The sequence below is a fragment of the Filicampus tigris genome, chromosome 13 (assembly GCF_054856515.1).
Source record: "Filicampus tigris isolate MCC_2025a chromosome 13, RoL_Ftig_1.0, whole genome shotgun sequence".
NCBI classification, from domain to species: Eukaryota; Metazoa; Chordata; class Actinopteri; order Syngnathiformes; family Syngnathidae; genus Filicampus; species Filicampus tigris.
Genome location: NC_141229.1, coordinates 10119069 through 10144615, shown reverse-complemented (window position 1 = coordinate 10144615; position 25547 = coordinate 10119069). Strand labels below are relative to the sequence as shown.

Genomic DNA, 25547 nt, shown 5'->3' with positions numbered 1-25547 from the left:
ACAAGATTTGGTTAACCGATGCCAAATAAATGTTCATTTAAAAGCCTACTTGTTGATGTATTGTTGGCTCCTCTGTGGCTGTGGATTGATTTGAGTGTTGGATGTTTTTCCACAGGCTGAGGTGTGCTCAGGTACAGTAGCGGAGGTCATCCAGTCAGTGGCGAACGGTGCCGACGGGTGCATCTTTTGCTTCGGTCAAGTTAAGCTTGGTAAGCCCCCCCCCACACCTTAAAAATAGAGATGAACAATTTTGAAAAATAATCTAGTTGTATTTTTTTTCTACTTTTTCCCCCCTCATTTTCGCGATTGCGATTTAACATGCTATTATTTTTTTCAAGCTCATCTTCCTATGCATTTTTTAACAAACACCAGCAATATATTAATCCGTATTACACTGTACAATGTCAGATTTATGATGCATGAATGTTTAGGTCTTGTAGGTTAGGATTACACTAAAATAAAGCCAATGAACTGCGCAGACAGTTTATTTATCTACTTCAATTTGAGTTGTTATCTTACCAAACACTTAGAATTTACTTTTACACGTTCACTACCACAATTTCACAAAATTCTACCGAACAGGAGTGGCATAAGCATAAGTCAGTACAGTAAATCCCCCTCCATCGCAGAGGTCATGTTCACACACCCTCATTTTTATTTTTAGGTCTTTAAACACACTTTTAAAACAATACAAATATGTTTGAAAATGTAATGTATTAAGATCATTGAATAACACCAAAATATTGTACAGTGTAACTCTGTGTACTCACGACACCTCACAATGACCGTGATGATGATGAAGCTGCTGAATACAGTACTTTCCCCTTTCATGTGTTGAGATTGACATTCGAAAATTCCATATTTTTCAGAATGCCACTCCACTAACATTGCATTACACCATGGGAAACAGGGAAGTGACCAGCAAGGCGAGCAGCATGCAACACAACCGCCAATCTTGGCTGGCAAAACGATAGACATGTTCTGATAAAATGAATTACTACATATGGGGATTTTTTCATGACGTGTGGGATTTAAACTCTAATCTATGTTGCAAAATGCAGGCAAAAACCTGCAATGGAGGAGGTTATACTGTAAATCATATATAAGATTACAACAATAATGCAAACAAATCTGCGGCTTTATCATTTCAGTGTTTCATGTATCAACAAATAATGATATGTACAAATATGCATTGAACTTCTCTTATCTAGACACTATATAAATATCTCAAATAAAAAAAAATATACACATATACATTTTATGAAAAGCCTACAACTGACCAAAATGAAGCAGTTTTTTTTTTCAAATTGCCTTACCTTTGCGATTTTAAAAGTGCATTGTACTACATTGCGATGTCAATTTGAATTTGATGAATTATTCAGCCCTACTTAGAAGAACTCACAATTTTCCTAACCAGCAAACCTTTTTAACTTTGACCGCAACTCCATCAATTCCCTAAACCAACTCCACGCCCATGTGTTTATAATATTCTCATGAAATCACATCTCGTATTTTTTTCTGTCGTTAATACGCTTTTATAATACCTAGCCGCAAGTCACATATACTTTGCTCTTTTCACAGGCAAAACATACACTATGATTGGCAAAGACAGCTCCACTCAGACCTTAGGTGTTGTGCCCTGTGCCATCTCCTGGCTCTTCAAGCTCATCAACGAACGCAAGGAGAAGACGGGCGCGCGCTTCTCTGTGCGGGTGTCTGCGGTGGAAATCTTCGGCCAAGCAGAGGAACTGAAGGATCTGCTGTCTGAAGTATCAACGGGGAGCCAGCAGGAGGGCCAGTCGCCAGGCATCCATCTCAGAGAGGATCCCATTTGTGGCACTCAAGTAAGAAGCGGCCAACATTTGTAGTTTCTCTGCGGGTTTTACAGCATTTCTGTTGGGAAATATTGGCAATGTTCCCTTCATGAACCTCCGCCTTCAAAAATGCTTGTCTTATCTTGTTTTTAATTCTCCCAGCTATTGTTGTTAGCTGTACTCTACCATATACAGTATGTCTCTTGCTCTAGATTTCCACCAAAGCCGTTTGTGCCTTATTGATGGCTTTCGGCTTACCTTTGCATTGACTGTCTTGTCAGCATCCATCAGTATCTATTACGTGCGTGTGTGAGCACTTCTAAGCACAATAGAAGTATTATTGGGGGATGGTGCCACTCACAGGTGTTGCTGTCAGATGTTTGGGTGAATGTGTATGTGCCCTCACTTCAAAGACGGCTCTTCTTCTGCTTAGCAGCCACATGGAGGCTCCTTTCATATTTCCTCTCTTTCTATGTCTCATCCAACTTCATCATCATCATCATCATCACATCCATGGTGAAAGGCTTACCTCCGCTTCCTGCTGCACCATTACCGCCGCTCATCGTCCTCCCTCTGTGCACATATCTGCTGTTTTAATTGCCTCTGAGACTCAATCTAATGGGCAAAAATGTGTGCTGGCGTCCAATTAACCAGTTCCCCTCTTTGCTCTTGTCCTTTCTTTTCCGGACTGTTCTTTTTCTCAAGCACCATGTGGTTTGTTTTGATCACCGTTGCTTTTTCTATGAAACCCTCATCCCCACCAAACCCATTTACAGCTTCAGAATCAGAACGAGCTTCATGCCCCAACAGCTGAGAAGGCGGCCTTCTTCCTGGATGCTGCCATAACAGCCCGCAGCACCAGCCAGCCCAATGCAGATGTGGAGGAGCGACGCAACTCGCATATGCTGTTCACGCTGCACATCTACCAGTATCGCATGGAGAAGAGTGGCAAGGGAGGAAGTTAGTGTCATTTCTTGTACAGCTACTGTACAATTCACTGTCACAGGGTTTCACAAATGTTTTAATCGTGAACACCCCAAAAATTAGCATAACATTGACATGTAGCCCACTATGCATAAACTTATGATAAAAACACAGTAATAATTTATAATGTAGGCTCCACGTTTCTGTGAGTTACACATCTTTTTTTTATGAGATACATGTCTGGCATAGACCGGCATTACTTCACAGTGATAGTCAAACGGTTTTGTATGGCCAGCGCTATGTGACTCTTCACATCAATTAACAGTGTGTAAGGAACTTTGCAGATGTGTCTGTGTTTTACTCACTCTTTTCCTCTCTGACGTTTGTCTTTTAGTGTCAGGTGGGCGAAGCAGGCTACACCTCATTGACCTGGGGAGCTGTGAAAAAGTCTTGAGTAAAAGTCGAGATGGAGGGGGCGGAGCATGTCTTTCTCTGAATGCATTGGGAAATGTCATCATGGCTTTGGCGAATGGAGCGAAACACGTACCTTACAGGTAAGGCTCCACTATCATTTACAGATGCTACGCAAAGTTTCTTCCATATGTCATTGTATCAGGCAAGTCTGCGCGTGTTCCATTATCCTGTGACACGTGTTGAGCTTCTATTCATTTAGTTTGTTAACTTAACTTCTGATGAAAGCCTTCACTGATGTTGCATATTATACTGAGTGTGGCTGGCAAAACTGTATTAATGTCACTTTAAAAATGAATTTCAAATAGTTTGTCTTGGAGAGAGTTTTAAATGAATGTCAGCTCACTTTATTGTCATTGGAATTCATGACAGTGTTTATGATAGTGTTCTTTGCTAATAACAATGTTTCCCCTTAGGGACAGCAAACTGACAATGTTGCTGAGAGAGTCCCTTGGCAACATCAACTGTCGAACCACCATGATTGCCCACATCTCTGATGCTCCGGTTAACTACGCTGACTCACTCACCACAATCCAACTAGCATCCCGCATTCATCGGATGAGAAAAAAGAAATCAAAGGTACCAGATCACTTGCCAATCTAAATATTGATAGTAGCAGTAATAAACTGCTTCTGTTAATGAGATTCCAGGTAGTCATGGTGCGTTTTTGGAAGAACATTTTCAAGCCATTTATATTATTCAGAAAATCACTATCCCTGTTGTCAGATAACGAATCAGTGCAGAGTAATTGTTATTAAACATTATATGAGTCACTCCGCATACCGTAATTGAAATTTTACCCTCCATATTCCATGACACAACTTCATTCTTTAAATAGGTCTTCCTCCTGCAATTCTAGAGCTATTAAGCAAATTAATGTGTAAACGCCTCCCCAAATGAAAGATTATCAGTGCAGTAACTCCGAAGGTAGTTTTTCTCTGCTCCTCAACACATAATCATGAAATCAATACCACTGCCTGAGGCATTGTGTAATGCATTTCTTTGTATTAGGGAAATATATGCAGAAGATAATTAGGCGCAATGACAGCATACATTTATTCGGTTGCAGTTCCAGGCATGATTACAATGTAGTCCGCACGTGGCAATTCATTTTATTGACATTAATTTCTGTGTGACTATTGATGTGCACTTTTAACCTTGGGATAAACGTTGACTGATAATTTCACAGGAATTAATTTCGACTCAATTTTGCTTCAAGATTGACTGATTTGTGGGAATTAATATACAGTACTAATCAACTGGTTTCATAGAACGATCAGATTACAGATTTAGTATTACTGCCATCCCTTAACAGGGTTCACACAGATCCTTAAAAAGTCTTAAAGGGCAGTGAATCCATTAATCTAAAAACAAGGCCTTAATTGGCAAAAAAAAGTCTAAAATACACCTTTCAGAAAGTCTTACATGTGATAGTCTCTTATTTCTCACGTGATAGTCTCAAATTTCTAAAACAGTTAACATTATTAAATTCCTCTCGTTCTAATATCACACAATCAATCATGATAGCGGAACCAACAAAACAGGGATCTGGTTTTAATTGGGACTATGAAGAGCTGATGCATACAATTTATGTACTGTAACAATTTTGGACAAAATGGGAGATTTGGAACATTGTGAAGTTGGTGTTAAACTTAATTTGAAATGGAACTAAAACGTCTTAAAACTTGCCTTAAGATATAGGAACCCTGTTTAACGAACTTGTGTTTCCTTTCCAGTATGCATCCAGTTCATCTGGAGGGGAAAGTTCCTGTGATGAAGGGAGGATCCGGCGACCACCTCACCTCAGGCCTTTCCACCCTCGGACTGTGGCCCTGGACCCGGATCTACCCTCTCTGCTCAGTGACCCAGATTACTCCTCCAGTAGTGAGCAGTCATGTGATACTGTAATTTACGTGGGCCCTGGTGGAGCTGCGATCTCAGACAGGGAGCTGAGTGACAATGAAGGCCCACCTGCTTTTGTTCCCATCATCCCTTCCCTGAACAAGAAGAGGACGACAAAGGAGGGTTTCTTGGACAGAGACCAATTCTTTAAATGCAACACATTTGCTGAACTGCAAGAGAGGCTAGAATGTATAGACGGCAGTGAAGAACCTACAGCATTTGTTGGTGAGGGCAAGCGAAATCAAGCGAGCCCCAAGATGGACAAATCTAAGGAGAGTGGAAGCTCTGTTTCACCAAAGACTATTACAAGTGTGACTTGCAACCAAGATGGAACCTCACCCAAACAATCTCCTAAATCAATTGCCGTACAGCCAATTTGCAGTCCTGGTTCTAAATCTAAAGTGGACGTTTCTGAAAGGCAAGGCATACCTGCAGAAAGAAAACAACCAGAATGTGTTCCAAATATATGCAGAACCAGTGCTGATGGTGAGAGGAACTTGGTTTCAGAAAACAGTGTTGATGCTGATAAATTGCCAATGGCTGCAACACCTCATCCTGAACCAGTTGTAAGGGAGAAGATCTACTTCAACAAGAAATCTTCTCGCAAGGAAAATTCAGAAAAGGCAGAACGATCCAGCACCAGAATGCCCCCGGTAGGAATGAGCCACCAAGCTATGAAAAGGAGGGATCCTTGTACTTCCCCAATTCTCCGAGCTCCTATGGAGGTTTGCCAGATGAGCTCCACCTTGCAGGAAAGGTGTTTTGATCGGGACATCCTGAGAGCTACTGTAACCTTGCAGCAGCCTGTGGAACTGAATGGAGAAGATGAGCTGGTGTTCACTGTGGTAGAGGAACTGTCTATAGGCAGTATTGTTGATAAGGGACGGCCATCCAGCATTATCAGCTTTAACAGTGATTGCTCTCTGCAGGCCCTTGCCTCTGGCTCCAGACCTGTCAGCATTATTAGCAGCATCAATGATGAATTTGATGCCTACACATCATCTATTGGGGGAGCTGAGTTAAACATTGAAATGGTCACACCGCTACAGGAAGGAGCAATTGAGTGTGTGCATAGTAGGGGTTCATCTGTCAGCTCTTGGCTGAGTGAAGTTAGTGTCTGCACCCTGGAGAGTGAAGGGGCTCAATCTTCCGATGTCTTCCTTCCAACAGACAAGAGCATTGGACGAGAAGCCACCTTTCATTTTGATTCCCTCGACATGTTCCATTCTGTATCATCAACTAGAGAGGCCAAGAATTCATTGAATGACAGTGGGTTTAGTTTTTCTGAACAGGACAGTGACAGTGCTGCCTCAAGCAAGCTATCCTTGACAAAGTGCCCCCCATCTCCAGATTCAACCAAAGCATCCCTCAGATTACCTTCTAAAATAACAAAAGCTCATTCACTAAGCTCCACACTTTCACAGAGTCCCTCCATGGTTCACTCCAGTCTTCCAAGGAAGGTCAAACCTACCTCATCCATCCCCAGTAGTGGCAGTAGCACCAGCAACAGAGATCCACTGAGGCAAGACGCCAAGCAGGAAAATCCCTGGCAGCGCACAGACAACCTCCCGCAAGCTCAACCGATTGTCCCCAACAGCAGGTTTGTCAGAACCCCTCCCAGTGGTATCGCTTCGAGCAAAGTATCCAACAACTGTAACAGTGTACCTCGACCATTCAAGGTACATGGGTCTAGCTCGTCCCAAAGGGTGGTCGATGGGTGTGAGCAGTCTACCAGTAAGAAATCTGATCCTCCCAGCAGAATGCCTCAGCTAAGAAGAGGTGCTACCACTCTAGGAACAGTGCCCGTCATCCATTCCTCAACGGATTACAAGGGAACCCAAGATGTTGCAGCAGCAACAAGCCTTAAATTCTCCTCTCTCGGGAAAAGCAACAAGGCTAACTCACAGAAATCAAGTAATATACCCAGACCCGGTTGCATATCCCCTCCTCCACCGCCAGTAAGAAAGTCCAGTCTCGACCAAAAGACCAAGATCATTCTACCCCAAAGTGCCTTAAAGTCAGCATATGGGGAGGCAGGAAGGAACATTGGGGCAAGGGCAGGGGTATCAGAGGATGAGCTTGAGGTTCGTCACAGAGTAGATTCCATTCATTTGAAAACGTCCAGCCTAAGGGCTGACCACAGCAATGTCAAAGTTACCTCAAGTCTGAAGGCTAGGGGAACAAGAGGTGAAGCTGGGCACCACTATGGTAGTCAGATGTCCTTAGAGAGGTGTGACAGTTTGTCTCCGTCCAGCCCCCGAGCTGGGCTTAGTAGGGAAAATAGTGGAGCAAGTCTGGGGAGTAGCAGCAGCATCAAACTTGGTAAATCTATACCAAGATTTGGTATTCCTAATTCATCAAGTTCTCCTATCGCTACCTGCCCGTCTTCCCCAGGTGGAGGAACTATAAGCAAAACAGGCCAGGTCAAAGCATCAGGAAACACTCGGGCATTAGGATCACTCAATAACAGTAAGGCACGCTCGTTGTCTGCCAACAGTTCCAAAGGCCTAAGTTCCTCCACCAAATCTTTGGCCACTGCTGTGACTAGAAATACCAATGCCAACCTTCCTCCATCAGGCAGAACATCAGCTCCTCGGACCGCTGCTGCTGTCAGTAGCAAGCCTGGGAGAGGCACTATCATGGGAACAAAGCAGGCTGTACGAGCCGCCAATAGCCGTGTGAGTGAACTGGCAACAGGTAGCATATCAGGCAAACACGTGAGAGTTTCCGGAGACTCGGACAGTGGTAATGACAGCGGCGTGAACGTGGGTGATGACAAATCCCCGATAGCTATGCTACCCTCTCCATACAGCAAAATTACAGCGCCTAGACGGCCCCAGCGTTACAGCAGTGGACATGGCAGTGACAACAGTAGCGTGCTGAGTGGGGAGTTGCCTCCAGCAATGGGCCGCACTGCTCTCTTCTATCATAGTGGCGGCAGCAGCGGATACGAGAGTATGATTCGTGACAGTGAAGCCACAGGGAGTGCTTCCTCTGCCCATGACTCAATGAGTGAGAGTGGAATGTCGTCTTCCGGCAGAACAAGGAGCTCCAAATATCCCAAAAAGAGAGCAACTGGTGAGGAACACATTAAATGGATCGCACTATTTTACTCATGTTGAGAAAAGTAAAAGTAAACTTTCAACATTTTAATATAGCAATGTTGCCTGGAGTTCATACTCCATTATCGAGAAAGGCTCTTTATCCTTTCCTTTCCATTATCCTTTCTTATTCAGTTGCAAATTGGTATTTCATTGTATTTTTTTCCCTCTGATTCCGCTCCTTGAATTATTCATGTATATATGGGAAACCGGTGATGAACGTTTCACAAAAAGACGCCTCAAACTGTGTGATGATCAAGTTAGATGAATTGAACATGAGCGCGGGGGACCTAGTTGCATTTTTTAGACCATTACATACAAGCATTGGAATTCAGAGCTTAAACGGGGTTTAAACATACTGTCGCCCATATTTTCCTGTTTGTGAACGTGCAACATAGTAACTAATGAAAATCCTATAAATATTCAACCACCAGCACCAGACCAGCTTTGCATCATTTGTGACTCATACATATTTACCCACAGACTCTGACAAATACTAAATGCATGCTTTTGCGTGCTTTTGTAGGTTTCCAGAGAAGACGCCTAATTCCAGCACCCCTGCCAGATACCTCTTCCCTGGGGAAGAAAGCAGGCACAGCAGGCCAGTGGGTCGACTTGCCCCCAACACTGAAAGAGCCTTTTGAAATCAAGGTCTATGAGATTGACGATGTGGAACGCCTTCAGAGAGGACGTCAGGAACAAGCTACAGAGGTGCGTGGCGGGTCATTCCTGACATAGTCTACATCGCGCTGCATCTTGCTGACCTTGTCATGGATCATGTAGCGTCTGGCTCTCATGAAGCTGACTTGCTAAGCCTTAGTAGTATTTTGCATCTACAACAAGTTGTGGGAATTTCTTAGCTCACTTCTTCCCAGTTTCTTTTTAAAGACCAAGACAGGAATAACATGTCTCAGACGTCTGACCTTCAGTCAGCTGAGTGTCAAATCCCTGAGTGGAAATGTCAGTCCAGAGATCCTGCAAGCTCAGAATTTTGACTCCTCAGGAATGTCAACAGTTCTGGAGGCAATTACTAACAGGCTTTAAATGATATATGGACTGTTCATGATGGCATAAGTGAGGATAATGAAATTGTGAGGAACGGCGGAAGAATGTGCAATGAATATGAGGCTCAATCAGCTCACCGCTCATCGCTGATTGCATTTTATAGCTGCTCTTCTGTGGCTCATTGATTGCTCCCATAGGTTTAGCACAGCCACACAGAGATGTGTTAACTTCTCACGTTTGATTTGCTTTTAATGAGTGGACACATTCCAATAATAAAAAAATGATTAGCACACTTCAGTCAAATATATTATGATTAATCATGTTCAACAGTGTCATGTTTTTTTTCTTATCATTTTCAGCAACCATTTCACGATGTTGACAAGGTGAGAAAACATTTGCTTGTATATTCTCCACAAATGTCCATATATCAAATGAATTATGTTTTACATCAATATGGGTATTGAAACAATTCTTATGGTCCCTCAGGGCCTGTTGTATTTTAATAATAAGTTGAAGATGTTGGAGAGAAGGCAACAGCAAGTAAGGGAATTGAAATCAAAGCATGAGGTGTTGATGGAGGAGCTGGAGGACACCAAGGCTCGGCTGATGATGGATCCCAGCAGGTGGACCGGCGAGTGTAAGTAATTGTTTTTTTGCGCCACGCTCAATGTGTTATCACTTTACCAACATCTAAACTACTAATGTTGTTTTTTGTGAACAGTTGAAGTGGACCCAAGTTTGGATAAAGAATCTCCAGAGTACCTGGATTACTTGGAGCGGATCACAGAGGAGCTGGAGTTTTGCGTCAACTTGTGCAAGTCACGGGTCATGATGGTGACCTGCTTCGATATCAGCACGCAGGCGGCCGCTCACGAGGAACCGCGGGAAGTTGAAGTCTGAGGACGAATGGAAGTCGATGCGGTGAAACGAGGAAGTGAGGAAGTGAGGAAGTGAAAGGATGGTGAAATGTAGCAGCCACTTCAAGGATATTACTGCGATGAAGAATGCCAAGATGACAAGAAGGCATCTTTGCATGAAAACAGGAAATCGTAACCACATTGCTAGAGTGCCTCGTTGTACAGGACATGTTTGAAGGCAGTGAAACGAAACGTGAGCACAAATGCATAGCAGTGGCCATCACATACTCTTACTCAAGAGTCAGTGAACACCTGGAAGTGCCTTTATTAAAAAGTGTTTCATGTCATTGTTTTTCATTTGGTGGGCTAGGGTTAGAGTTAACTCTAACCCATACCTAGAAACCTAAGCAAACCCTGAACATATTGCTTTTAAGAACAAATATTTTATATTGCATTGTAAAATGTATTTATGATCATGTGGTGTGTAAAAAAATGTCATTGAAAGGGTAGAAATAAAGAGGGGAAAAAAGAAAAAGCAATAAGCTAATGTTATTGCGCTCCCGGACTTTGCCTTTTCTCTTGTTTGAAACCTCAGTCAGCATTTTCGTCATGTTCATTCAGCCTCTTGCGCCTTATGTTGACTTTTGTAGTTTTCTAGACCTTCAAACTGGACTGTGTTTTCTTATTAACAATGCATTTACTCTCATCCCCCATCACCTGCCAGCTTGCCTGCGGAATACTGCAAGGTTGAGTGAATGTTTTTTTTTTTTTGTCACTCCAGTTGCCTTGATCACAATGAGTCTCAGTGGATGCAAGAAGGTAGAGCAGCAGTTAGGTATATTTATGGGTGCCCAAAAAGAGATGTTATGCCAAAACATATCAATCAGAGAGCCACTGTGACGGACAGTTAGCGTTAGTTCTCCTTGGTGCCTCCACATGTGCCCATGTAATGGTTTTCTATACAAGCCTACAATAATAATAAAAAAAAAAAAGCATGATGAACACTTACACTGACATCAAATGGGGATCTAACTATACAATGTAAAAAAAAAAAGAGGCACAGAGGAGGAAGCACAAATAAGCCTGTTGTTTAGTTTTGATTGTTGGTGTTAATTTGTTATAGCCGAGCCTCAGCTCTATGCATTCCACTTTTTACTGAAACTACTGTCCGACTATCAGTACCGACTTTAAGTGCAACAGCACATGTTGGACTCTTTACCCTGGACAAATTTTTTTTCAATTATTATTATTTTTAAATTAGGAAAGTTTTAAAAATTGCATAAAATGACTCCACACCAATGTTATAGTTTCCAGTGAAATTATGATATTAGCAATCTGCATGTCATCTAAGATGATCACTGGAAATGATTGTGAACAAGCAACTTTTTATTTTGGTCAATTTTTTTCAATATCTATAGGAATTTGTTTACTTTCTTCAACAAAGATGTTCTCTCTCAGGCCCTCTCTGAAGATGCTGCATGAGATTTTTTAATCATTTTTTTATATAATGATTTCTACTCCATTTTTACCATTCAAATTTTTTACAATAACTTCACTTTTCACTAATGTGGGTTTAGGTTTATGAATGAAAAACCTATAGTACCAAACCAAGACCTTTTTCCAAGAAATTATTTTATGTAAGGTCATATTTCATATCGAAACCCATATTTTCGAATATCTTTGTTTTTGTATAGGATTTTCAAACCCTGTGTATAAATGTATGATATGGCAGCTTGTGTTTTACTTTTACAGTATCTGTGAATAAAATACTTCTTACTGATGATCCAGACTTTTATTGTTTTCGGTTCTATTTTCTCCCATTGGCACATAAATGTTCTTTTACATGCGTAGGTGTGCTTACTTTTCATCTAAGTGTATTCCCCCGTCCAGACTGCTGCTGAGAAACCTGCCATGCTTAACTAGGGAATGACTTTGCAAACACCAAGGAAACTTCATAATGTCATTGAAATCCATGAGTAAAAATGAGCTCTTGATTCTTGCTCATATAGGTTACCGGTACACATGTATATATAGCGCTTACTGTATGTGTCGTTGCTGAGTCGGCACGCGCGTACCACTCCAACTAAAACATTAATCAACCCTTTAAAGGAGAGCTTTTTTCTTTTTTTTATTCTGTAGGAAATAATCCATCAATCAAATACTGCTTTTATGATTGAATGCTTACTTGGAGGTCCAACAATTAAAAAAAAGGTGATAAATCTATGGTGCCTAGCCTTCCTTGCATCATATACAGGGCTCACTTTAAGTTAAATCTCTTTATATGCATTTCATATCCTTCTGGAAGTCACAATGTGTGACGCGTCTGGTTTCATAGGCTATGTCAAGTGCAATATGATGTTTTACCTTCATTAGAGAGCTCCACAGGCTATGATATTTTGCCCAACAACTACTGTGCATGGCAGCTACATCTTTTAGCCAAACATGTTACAAAGTACTATGCTGTTTGACCTCATTCATGAACAAGGTGTGACATTTTAGAACTACTGAGTATCAAACGTCAGGAATTGTTGAAGTGAACAGTGACTTCTACAATAAGGAGTCCTGCTGTGGGTGTGTTTTGCTTGGCATGTGACTATGCTGGACAACCTACCCCCATTACAATAGTTATAGCTATGAACTAAACCATCCTGGCAGGCATCAAATGTGCACCCACATAATTGTTACAAATGTCACTTAAGTGAATTTCATTATTTTTAAAAGCCATTTTCAGCCTTTAGTGGCATAACAGACACTTGGCTAAACATGTTAGCTATGAATGCATCATGTTGTTCTGGGAAGCTGTTTGAGTGCAAACAGTTGCAAGGGGCTGTGGCAGACTGTCTAGTCTGAGCTAGACTGATGAATCTCAGTCGGCTATAATCATTTGCAGGAAGCTGGCTGTTGTTTAAGAACAGAAATGGGTTCACTCAAGAGTCAGGAGTTCCCCCTCTATCTAAAACCATTTTTCCTGTATGACCCTGTGTTGGAGCACTCTGCTCACGCTTGACTTTTGATTCTGTAGCAATCTCATCCATTCTCTGGCTATGTAATATATTTGCCGCTCCTTAAGTCATAGGCCTTTGTTTTCACTATCACCTCATATCTGCCAAACGTCCTTCTTCCAGACTGGGTTCAATGCATTGTAATTGAGTTTTCTATGCCCCCTGACACACAAAATGTCTAATTCTGCAACGCAAGATAAAATCTCAAAGAAAACAATTATTTGCTTTAGTTTTTTGACCACTCACCATTGTGCATAATCTCGTGTCTATGAAGCAGAATCAGGACCACACCAAAAAGAAGCATTGGAAAAATTTAAATAACTGTCAGTTATTTAAGTCAAAATATGTGTATAAAGTGGTAATTTTAAATAATGTTCAAATTTTGCGAAGAAACAGTTGCAATTGTGCGTGCAAAAATGTAATTTTGTAAGACTAAGGTCAAAAATCTAAATATGACAAGAAAATAGAGGAACTATATTACACATACTTGCCGTTATTCATTGTTGTTTCAGGTACATGAAAGAAAAAAAATAGTCTATATGAAAAATCTCAGTCTTGCTCCTCTGCCCCACATCACCCTAAGGCATTGTTAGTAGTGCTGCTTGCTCAGCTTGGGATTTACGGCTTTGCAGTCCCACAGATTGGTCTGTCTGAAGCTAGCTTGCTCTTTGAAGAAAACCCATAAACCTGACCAAATGCTGCCACTTATGCTCAGTAATTAAAGCAAGCTGGCGTGGAGTAAAGTCCCTAAATTATCAGCAGCCACGCGAGAGATGTGAGATGTGGTCGTGCTTCTGGGAGGTCATAACTATTGACGCCTCTAACCCCAACACAGATTGCATCTGAGTCGAGTCCCGTGCCCACACGGAAAAACCTCAAGAACTCCTGAAGCCACCGAGCACAATATGTGTACATTCAGGTTGGGTGGCCATACGAGTCCAAACAACATGCCACTGGGCTTGTATAATGCCGGTCATCAATCAGACCAAAGCAATCCATGAAGTCAATGAAATGGCCATTCTAGAGGATTTAACTTGTTTTAATGTGTCTAGTGTATATAGTGTGCATGAGATCATTAAATAAGATCATCAAAAGACCCGGTCCGCCTATCCGCCAATGACAAACGCCCATTTTGTAGGCAATAAACGATCGACGGGAAACTTAAAAAAATAGTCAGACTAAGCATAGTCGGAAGCCCGTTTTTTTCCGTCTATGTAAATGTCTATTTTCTCGGCTTTTAGTAAAACGCCCAGCTCTCAAAACACCATATTGCTGCATATGTAACCTAGAATTACTACTTAACACTCGGAACCTTTCTAAAGTGTACATAATAAGAGGGGTCCAATGGTGTTGTGCCTGTTCACCTTTTTGTTCATTTTTGTTCACATTCTGTAAGTTTGAGACTTGACTTCAGGGTGCAAATCAAGCATGCAGGTTTTGATGATGGTGGTCAGTCCACGATTCACTGGCCTTGTCAAAGAGTAATGAGCACGACCATGCTGTTTGGACATTGTGGAGGACTGATGGACAATGCTGCCTAACCTCGAAAGGCCATTTGGAATGCTTTCAGAATAATGATTTACACAGTTATGAATATGTTTTTTTTTCAAAGGTTCTACATAATTGAACAAAGTCCTTGATTATCCCTGTTGTTGGGAGGGTCAGCGTAGGCTGCAGTCGGGTTAATGAGACTTCTCTTTTGCTTTTTTTTTAAAGATCAGCAAATTGTACTCAGGAGATGACTTTTCGTAAAAATCCATTATTCCCATAGACGCAACCGGATGAAAAAAATACTTGCTGAGATATAACTGTTAATTGAGTAGTGAAAGTGAACAGGGAAGCAATTTCAACAGATGGTCATGCGTCGGGGAGAAGACCTTTTTAATGAGTTTGTCTGAAGAGGTTTCTTCATCAGCCCCCGCTGAATATTTAAGTTTCACTGGCCATCAGGCAGGTTCTTTTGCTGGCTCCCAGTAGCACTGCTAACAGCCATCTGTTGGTGTTGTTCCTGAAGGGGTCCAAATACACATAGCTGAAGGACACCAGGAAGTGGACAAGAGTGGTTTAATGTATAGGTCAGATGTTGGAATCTGTCTCTATATGCGTGCTATGATTGACTGGCGACTTGTGCACGGTGTCGCTGGGATAGGCTCAAGTCCATGTGACTCTGAACAGGACAAGTGGTATACAAAACGGATGGGTGAATTGCTACTGAAGTAATGTATGCATTGATGAAGCAGCTTCTACACTGTACACTTTTTGCACTCCCATACAATGAAAGCAAGCGACACTGCACAACGTGAAATGAGCAGAATAGATCTATAATGACTATTCCCACTTTGCCATCGGAACATATATTGAATTCTTGCCGTGAAGTTCAGACTCTAAACACAATGCCATTGAATCACCAATGTGCATCCATCTCAGGTTGTTGTCATGATGACGATGGTGAGCTGAAAAGTTGTCACGTTAGTGGCCGGGGAAACACGGCCAAACTGGGACAGATAGAGTTAGTGATGACTCCTATACTGTAATAACTTTAGCCAATTTTACATCACAACACTTCTGTTTGAGGACTCTTGCGCTTTGGTGTTTGGCACTGACGATAATGGTTGCGACTGTGTAGATGCTTGGGGTGGGACGTTACAGCAAACCCCTGGTACAGTCCGTATCTTGTATTTTTGGCCACGGTTCTTGTGTACATGCTTGGTGTGCGTGCATAAAGAGATTAATTTTTTGCTCTCAGAGGTATCTCTGTTTTTCGATCGTCAGCAAAATTGCATTGATATAACTTATTTGAAATCAACCGGCAAATCTTTAGAATGGTAAATGTTGCTACCAAGGTGGACTGCAGCGTGGCTTGTCATCGCCGTGATCAAAATTGTGCAGTGTTAAGTGAGGTATCTTCTTGTCCTGGGGATGTTTGATTGGTAGGTGTGCATATATGTCCATGGTTTACTTCATTATTTACTATCATTTTTGGAATTCTCTTTCAAAAGTAGAATCATAACAAGCCATGTGACATTTCTGCTTCTCAAATAAATGTATCGGAAGAGGGAGAGGTGATAGAGAGAGGGAGAGATTTGAAAACACAGACACCTTATCATTCTGAATGTACCATTAGCAGTTTATCAAAATGCACATCCTAGTATGCAGTCAAGCACTTCATTGGTATTGCTTCATATTATTGGCTTCTTGAGCCAATTAGTCTGTCCGATTAGCCAAGCTTAAGGTTCGGGTTTGCCCTTGACTTCAATGAAACTCTTGCAATATAAGCCTCTGTAGCACTGCAGGCCCTTCTTCATTGTTAGTGCACAGTAAGGCGCTTCGCATTGTCTCATCAGACCAGTTCATGCACACTGCAGTGCTGACAGAGCAAATCCAGCCTTTGTACCCCACCATCTCCGAGCTCCGCATTTGATTGGTGCAGGCTACTGACAGGAGGCTGTCAGTGTTAGCGACGCCTCAAGTAGAATACATACGCGCAGAGGTTAATTACACAATGTTTAGGTCCCTCCTTCGCCTCGCCAGCCACACGGGTGCCAATCACATCCTGATAACTGCCTAATCAAACGTAAGCTGGCAGCTCTGCGCCGTGGCAACTGTTACGTTGATGGTGGCTCGTCTGGCAGGAAGCGTGTATCCTGCTGTTTGACTATTGGAATTGGTTACTAGACGGGTACAATCAGCTTTTCTGTTATTAAGCCAAAAATGGTGGAAAATATATTTTTTTCTGTGAATTTAGCAATAGCCTATATTATTCATACTCATGTCTGTTTTGTCCCTCATTAAAGCCAGCAAAATAGAACCATTTGTCTTTTATACAGACATTCAATACAGCTCATTTTCCAAGAGCAACCCTCATTTTAAATTCAGTCAGTTAAAAGCTGATGTTAAATACAGAATGACATATTTGATTACGTCTTCCATGATAATTTTTTATTTTTCTGCATCTGCTGTAGCCTGTAGGCAATTTAGAAAGCAATAAAGAAGAAGTGTAAATATCCCTGGATGATACTTGTACACCAGGACGCTGCTATTAATTATTTGCTTCCATGGCTATATTGCTCTATGGAGCCCCATATAGAAAAGATGGAAAACTTCTACAGATTCCCAAAGGCATTCATATTAGAGAGAAATGTAATCAAGCACACTTTTTATGACTGGTGTAATTCTGTTTGTTTAGTTGTTATTTTAAAAAGAAACCAAGCAGTTTTTAAATTAAGTGGATGTTTTTGTTCTGCTTCCACCACTATACCGGAAAGTAATTTGCCTTTGGCCCTCGTGATTTGAGAAATTGTATTGGATGCTGACACCTCTGAGAATAAAACGAAACACAAACGTCCTTGACGACACTCTTCCTCGCTTCCAAAAGTAGCAACAACACATCGTTCAAAATATCAGCGGAGAGATTATTCCTCATGGCAATTTCCCCAAGGTAATGTCCATTGTGTTTAAGCGTATGTTGTGCCATGGCAACATGGATGAAGCTCATTCATTTATTGGCTCGGGAACAAATTAGGCTTTGCCTAACAGTGGCAGTGCAGTCCACGCCTGCCCTTATTTATTGTGCTACAGACAAGCTTCTACAGATATTTCTTGGTCCTCCATAATTCTGACCAGCCACCTGAATGGCACACGGCAAACTGCCCTTGTAATTAGCTGTAAGCTGTTTTAAGGCACAGCTCATTGATTAGGTCGTGACTGCTAATAGGACGTGAAACTCAGCTCCTTTCTCGATAGACTGCAATGAATGATTGTTGACTTGGCATAATGATAGTGTGTTATATATGTGTTGGATTTATGTTGATTTTTCACTGAGTCGTAATAATATACTGGATTTTTTTTTTTTTATTCAAACATGGTGATTTGCATTAGAAATGCATTATTTGTGATGAAAACCAAGTCTTGTCTGGTAACTTGCACAGAAATGGTATACTGTCTCCGACCCCTGGTCCATTTCACACAGTAAAGTAGTGAGACCTCCTGACAGCCTACAGAGGACACTCACACGGTTTAAATTAGTGGTAAGGTAGAAGTGTAACGGTGGTCATCCTCTGCCGATCAGCCCTGCCCTCGACTTTGCGACTGCCAATGAGTTGAGCGCATTAGCCGAGTAAACTAAAAGCCCATGCTGCCAACCAGTGGCAGCTGCTGGTCATTCAAAGAGCTCGTTTTTTCCTGGGCCTACATCATAAATGTGTTTATTTATTTATATGTAAATTCTAAACTCCATTCCTTTTCAAGAAAATGATCCACTCAAGAGTGTTATCTGCCATGATGTGGATCTTAGTTTACGTAATTTCATTTAGTTTATTTGGGCGTGGTATATACCAGACAATGCATTTACATACAATATTCAGTACGTAGTAAAAAGAGCCCAAAAGAGGTAGGTTGAAGCAGAAGCTTATAGAGGCCGACCCCACCACACATCTTACAGTACAGCAGGGGTGTCCAAATATTTTCCATCGAGAACTGCATATTAATGTGAAAACCAAGAACATCACATGCAGTAGAAATAAATATAAAACGAATATTTCATCATCCCTGCAGTACAGCTGTCAGCTGTTAAATCTTAAAAGCCATACCACAAATGACTAAGACCCCTGGAGCTATATATTATGTTTCATTCATGTATTTATTAAAAATATTTATCTTATATAGTTTTTTTGTATATTTGGTGTATAATAGCAGCACATTTTAAAGGGAACTCAACCCACAAATGTTCTTTACAATAATACGTTCAACGCACCCACAAGTCTAAACACGGCATTCTGATTGATATTATGTTTGTGAAATATGAGTTCCAAAAATCCACCCATTTTTGTCCATCTCAGGGGGTGGCCATTTTGTCACTTGCTGTCACTTGAAAATTACATCACAGTTGCTCAGGGCTAAGGTAACGACCAATCATGCCAATCACTTTTTTTCTGAAGCTGAGCCATTATGATTATCATAGCCACTATGATGTCATTTTCAGTCGACAGCAAGGGACAAAATCTGCTGCATGCAATAACAAAGTTTAAATTCATTTGGCATATACATTCTGAAAAAAACCCCCAAAAAACTCCAAATCTCTTTTGGTTCATGTTGAGCTTCTCTTGGGGAACGTGACAAGTGTGGATGAACAGGTGGGCCAATGCCTGCAGGCATGTGAACCCAAGGCCTTCACTATCCAGATTTTGCACTCGGGAGACTTTTGGCGGACATGCAGCCTCCCCACCCCCTCTTCCCCCCATCGCCACGGCTCCACAAACACAGTTGTTCATGAATATGGATTGCAGGCAAGGCTCCCTGGCATCATTAACGTGCCACAAGCCAGTATAAATCACATCACCATAAAACCTCCAAATGTTCTGATAAAGAAAGTAACACGATAACAACTGGCACAAGTCAGGAAGACAAACACTTCTTGACAGACACGTCGTACATTGTTGATTTGTTGCATAGTCTTTTCTTTAATGAAGTCTGTCATAACTCAGAAAGAGCCAACTGGCAATTGTGTATGCACTTAGTGGCAAATATGGTTTTGATGCAGAGGCACTGACTTTGGCACCAGATGGCAAACAATTGGAAAACTCTGGCTTTCTTATCAAGGTGATTTCTTTTTTCAAAAACCTTTTTGTTTTTTATTATTGTGCTGCTATATAGTATTGGGACACACATGTGCATTGTTTCCTCTAAAAGACCTTCTAACCATCTGCAATGTTGGTGAATGGGAATCTTTATGACATTGGTTTTATGATACACGTGAACATCATGCGTATTCTCAAGCCACATATTGAACATGATAGCCCTGCGTCGTAAACTCCTCTATTTAAGCGAGATCACTGCTGAAGGGAAATGAGCTGGGCCACGGTCAACTCGCGATGCGGCATCAGCTGGCCGCATACTAAAAATTCCAATCCAGAAAGGCAAAAACACACAAGGCCAGGACATTTGTAACATCACGCTAATTATTCATTTGATCTCTTCCTGCATTAGTGTAACCTTTTTAACTCCAATTCCAGGATAGATATTTAACCTTCTCACCTATGCTAACCCGGTCGGCTGAAAAACAGTATATTGCTTCAATGGGACTCGCTCTTGCTGGGTCTCAGGAAGTCTTCCATACATCCATTTTCTAATCTTCATCCATTTCTCTTCTCCCTATTAGGGTTGAACATGAACTGAAACAGGGGTGGGCAACTCCAGTCCTCGAAGGGCCGCTACCCTGCAAGTTTTAAAATCAGATGTGTTGGAGGAAAAAAACATCGAAAACATGCAGGATTGCGGCCCTTGAGGATCAGAGTTCCCCATCACATTCGCACCTTTGGACAATTTTGAGTCTTCAATGATCAATGTTTTTGGAATGTGGAGGGAAGCCAGTGTACCTGGAGAAAAGCCACGCAAGCACGGGGAGAATGTGAGGCAGACATGCTAAACACTTGGCTCAGCAAGTCCAAAATAAATAATAATAAAAAGATTTAATGACAGGTCCGCTGATAGTGTAGTGGTACACACGCCTGAGTTGTGTGCGGGCAGCGTGGGATCGATTCCCGCTCAGTGACAGTGTCTATGTGTGCCCTGCGACTGGCTGGCGACCAGCTCGGGGTGTAGTCTGCCTTCGCCCATTGACGGCTGGGATAGGCTCCAGCAACTCCCCGCGACCCTATATAGGATAAGCGGTTTGGAAGATGACATAACATGACAGATTTAATGACGACCAGTCAGTAAGGATTGGCTCCAGGTCCCCTTCGTCCCTAATGAGGACAAGCTCTACAGAAAATTGATGGATGGGCAATTTAAATCATAAAGACACTACAGCAGAGAACATACTTCTTGTAGCATTTTCCTGACAATGTTCCTCTGCAAAAATCAAACTGACTACTGTAGCTACTATAGCTCCCCAAAAAAAAGGGGGGCCGTGAGATAAACTTTTTTTTCTTTTTTATTTCTCTAGTGTTTGAGCAGGGTTCCTTGAAATCGACACATGAATATTGAGGAGCCAAGCCTTGATAGGGCGTGCGGGCAGGCATATCCTCTCTTCTTCAGAGCTGCTTCAGATGAGCTTCTTTGCAGGGGGTCTGCAGTGAATTCTGGAGGGCAGCACAGTGCCTGCGCTTCCAACACAAACGTGCCACTTTTGTCTTGAGAGGAGCTCTGCAAAATTCATAGATTCAGCCCTCAAAGACAGGGAATGGATACATAAGCTTATCTGAAAGGAGCGAAGATGCCTTTCAGCAATGCTACTGGAAAATTCTTTTTGTCCTGTTGCTTTTGTATATGTGGCAAACTGATGATAATAATAATAACACCAACGGGTGTGACACTGGAGGCCAGGTGGGTCAAGTGTCTTGTCCAAGGACACAATGACACATGAATTGGACAGAGCAGGATTTGAACAGCCAACCCTTCTGTTACTGGATGACCCGCTCTACTTCCTGAGTCATGGCCGCCCTTCTAAAGGAGGAATGAGGTGAAAATAAAAATGATTCACTTATCTTGTACAAGGCTCATGTGCTTCAATACTTTGCATGATATCAAAGTATTTTTCCTCAATGTTTGTCATCTACTGAACCAAACAAAGTCATGTAACTGTAGCTTCACACCAATTCATGTGGTGATGTATTTTGGCTTGTACCAAAGGCACATTTCTTTTAGTTGCTCTGCTATTATAAAACCATTTAAAAAATACATGCATAGCTAACTATTCATGTCACCTTTCTTTGGATTTCTCTGTCTCATGACTGCCCTGTTCTGATTTCCTTCAGGAATTTCCCACACCAGGAAATCATCCATTTCAAAGCCACAACTGAAAATGATAGCCTGTAACGCAATGAAGTGATCATTGTGAGGTGTGCAACCGTCTGACCAAATTAGATGAACCGTTGCAGAATGTGGATATTAAAGTGATGTAATTACAAGTGCAGGTTGGTTGCTAAAGCAATTATTAAGATGAGTGGATATTCCCAAATCACATCACAATGGTGAACTTCAACCTCTCCATACTGAGAAGGACTTTAAATTGCGATAAGGCTACTAGGTCTCCATTTACATTTGTCTTCAAAGGGTTAGGCCGATCTGAAAACTTCCATTTAAAATCCCTTAGACCTTTCTTTGTTGCATTTTTCAAGTACAACAGATTGATTGTTTTGAGCAATTTTGATTATAGCCATGCAGAGAGTTAGGCATAGCTGAGTAAAGCTAGCTCTGACGGTTTTCAGCATAGAAAATTGTCAGAGAGCGGGAATCCCAAAATGAAGTTTGTAGTAATGGAAGTGGAAGTGTTTGTGGAAGACAAGCAAACATATTACTGAGTTACAGAAAAGCAATCCATAGCTCCAAAAATCGGGGGGAGACCAACAAGCGCATAATAGTTATGTTATGTATGATTTAACCTGTTGTGAATGCATGGGAACTGGGTGTGTCTGCACATTCTGCAGAACATTGCATTTATAAGTTGAGACAGCACACCTGAAAAACTGCTTCGGCAGAGGCGACAACCAACTGTCACAATGTGCTGAAAGAACCCACACACAAGGGAATGCAGAGTTTAATTGGTTTTTTTAATAGTTGATATGGCATTTGTCTTTCTTGTTTGTGAGCAGCTCAAAGTCAGCCCTTGAGAAGCTTCAAAATGAGTAGATAATGTGTTGTCATGATTTTTGTTTCTGGCGTTTCAAAAATGTTTCCAAGAGTGGAAAAGACACATTTTCCCCATGGCCACTAATTTTGTCAAAGTAATTGTCTTCCTTGTTATACACTGTGGTGGTGGTTTGCACCAACCTTCAGACATGGTATTTAAAGACGTTACATTCCCTGTACAAATTCCTGTTTCACCATAGAAAAAATCTATTTGTTTTCAATTGCTTTCAGTACAGAAAAATGTGAGCAAATTGTTGGTCAACCTCTAAGATTGTGTGGGTACATTATCAGAGCTGGGCATTTCACTAAAAATTGAGCGTCCGTTCGTCATCTGTCTGAAGCGTGGGTACCCTTCCATCATCCGTCATCTTTCCCGGGGGGAAGAAAATAGTACCCGCCTCTAGGCCGGCCCGCCTCTGATTCTGTCAGCGATTCCGACGGAAAACTTATATAAAATCTTACCCGTCATTTGTCAACCGTCAGCAAAATTGGCATCCTTCATAGGCGGATAGACGGACCGGTCCGTCACATGCCCAACTCTGTGCATTAATAACAACATTTGGAAGAAGCAGGCAAAAGTCAAGTATGGAGTTAATAGGTTTGTTCTCAAAAACATACGTCTTGATTTTTGCCTTGAGGCCAGGATTATGGGTGTGCTAATACCAAGACATGCACTGGGTTGAAGGTCTGATACTGGAGGAGCTTGGATTGACTCCTAGATGTAATTATATCCTCTCAAGGGAGAGAGGGAGACAGAAGTAGACCAGGAGGGATATGACAGTCTCACAATGACAAGCAAGAGAGCATCAGAAGACCTATCCCTCTCTGGGTGGAGGGATGGTCTCATGGCCTCGGGCCAGGCACAACAGATTAAAACATCCAAGCCATAGGCCCGGGAAACAGCACATCCAAATGCAGGACAGAGGGACCCATATTAGAATAATGGCACAGGGGGGCTCATGCATATAATTCATTGGTATGCCAGTTCTCTGCTATGGGTGTGTTTGAATTTTCCAACTGGTCTATTGTCAGTGGTAAAAATGTAAGGAAGAATATGAATACTGTGTGATCCATGCAGCACAAGATGCTGCTCTGTCCTTTCTATCATGCAATCATGGAATAGAGTGCTCGCCCTGGTTGGCACACAGAGAAAGACAGAAGAGGGAAAAAGTCCTTTGATGAAATAACTGCAGCCAGACCCCCACCCACACACACTCTCCCACCCTCTTTTGCGTCCTTGCCCTCTGGAATTAATCTGGCAAAGGCGAGGCAGCCTCAACCAATTTACACAGACAGCATCCCATTCTTTTTTTGTCATACCATTTGCTTTTGCTTCCTTGCCTTTCTGACTCTCTGTTTTTTGTGGACCCTCACATTTGCGTGTTGATTTAGAATACAATCAATTACATTAAGATGGAAGGCAGTCCAACCCCTGAGGCAGGCAACACCTGCCACATGGATGGCGTGCAGCTGGAGTGTCACGACATGGGTACCGCCACCTCTCTTTGCCATCCGCTGGTTCCTCTTTATTGGCCAGTCTGTCTCTGCTTTGTTACCACGCCATTTTTGACCCTGAAAAAAACATTGTGTTTTTATAACTGAGCTCGATGCGTTTCCGTGAGCATTCCAATTTGAACTTCAGTCTCAGCCACACCTTGAGATGGAACCAGATAGAACACGTTTTATTTGCTAATGGGGCTTGGATGGCAGTCGAACGACTTGCTCGAATTGGAGCCGTGTGTGCTCGCCACATCATGGAGAATGAACAGTGTTTACCCTGTTCATCACTGTGTCTGAGCAGTAATTGGGCAAACATAAACAGAGGTTTTTGTTTTGTGATGGTATTAGTCACGCTGGTGGGAGACGCTTGGTACTGCTTTCTGCTGTAATGTGTTCAATAAATCCTCAGCACACTGTGATCCCCTTGAATGTTTTGAAGCAGATCCAAACATTGAGGCCCATCAATTTTCTTTCCACTGGGCTTGCCCAGATCAATTAAATCAAAGTTCGGTTCAGCCGGACTTTAATTATTTAATGAACAGCATCTGGATCTGGTGATCAGTCTTTGTGAGCACTGAATGGGAGTTGATGAGGATGTTACTAGTCGTGATCACCTTCATCTTAATTGATACCGTATATCCTTAATAGCATCAAATAACAGTGTCGAATCAATAATTATGAGATATAGTTAAATTGTGTAATTTCTTCAGGAGTATAAAAATAAAATAAAAGGTAAAAAATGGGTTGTTAGATCATTTGTTGTAGCAAATGAGGAAGAACACGTCCTCATGCGGCACATGAAGGCACGCACAGTATAAATGAGATTTCTTTGTTTTTATAAAATGACACTTGTGTGGTATACTGCATTTCGTCTGGATCTTGGAACTGATGTGTGTATTCGTCTGTAGTTTGTTTCCCCAGTGTTTGATGACTGCCCAAATTGTCTGGTGGTACCAAGCTGCAAATAAACTGAAACATAAACATAAACACCAACTATTCAGTACGACTGCAGTCAATTTTTGTACACCTAATTGTGGAGGTAATCTCAAAAAGGCAATCTGTGGCGGCGAGAGTTGTTATCTTGGTTGATGGACTTCTAGTATACAGAGATATGGAATTGACACTCAGTATCTGAACTAAATTTCTCTCTGCATTGAGGTTGTCTTGGATGATGAAGTCATAGCATGCGCACTGTCAAAGTCTGTCTTTTGAGTTTGGTTTTTGACTTTAGTTTCATGTTTTTCTTTGTGTTCCTTCGTCTGTCTCTCGTTAGGATATTGAGTCCACCTGTGCTTGTCATCCCGGTCCCTGGTGTTAGCCAATCAGCTCCCTCCTACCCGCTGT

At 41.8% G+C, this 25547-nt stretch overlaps 1 protein-coding gene across 2 annotated transcripts in view; it reads left to right on the top strand.

Moving 5' to 3' along the window:
- Nucleotides 1-11857, top strand: part of kif26ab (kinesin family member 26Ab) — a 64241-nt gene extending 52384 nt beyond the window's left edge. For both annotated transcript variants that reach the window (XM_086050167.1, XM_086050166.1), the window contains 10 exons: nt 116-209; nt 1582-1844; nt 2591-2774; nt 3133-3292; nt 3626-3788; nt 4946-8189; nt 8739-8923; nt 9577-9600; nt 9704-9854; nt 9939-11857. In XM_086050167.1, coding sequence (XP_085906293.1) covers nt 116-209; nt 1582-1844; nt 2591-2774; nt 3133-3292; nt 3626-3788; nt 4946-8189; nt 8739-8923; nt 9577-9600; nt 9704-9854; nt 9939-10117 — 4647 coding nt within the window. In that variant the 3' untranslated portion in view covers nt 10118-11857. The remainder of the gene's footprint in view (nt 1-115; nt 210-1581; nt 1845-2590; nt 2775-3132; nt 3293-3625; nt 3789-4945; nt 8190-8738; nt 8924-9576; nt 9601-9703; nt 9855-9938) is intronic.
- The last annotated feature ends 13690 nt before the right edge of the window (nt 11858-25547 follow it).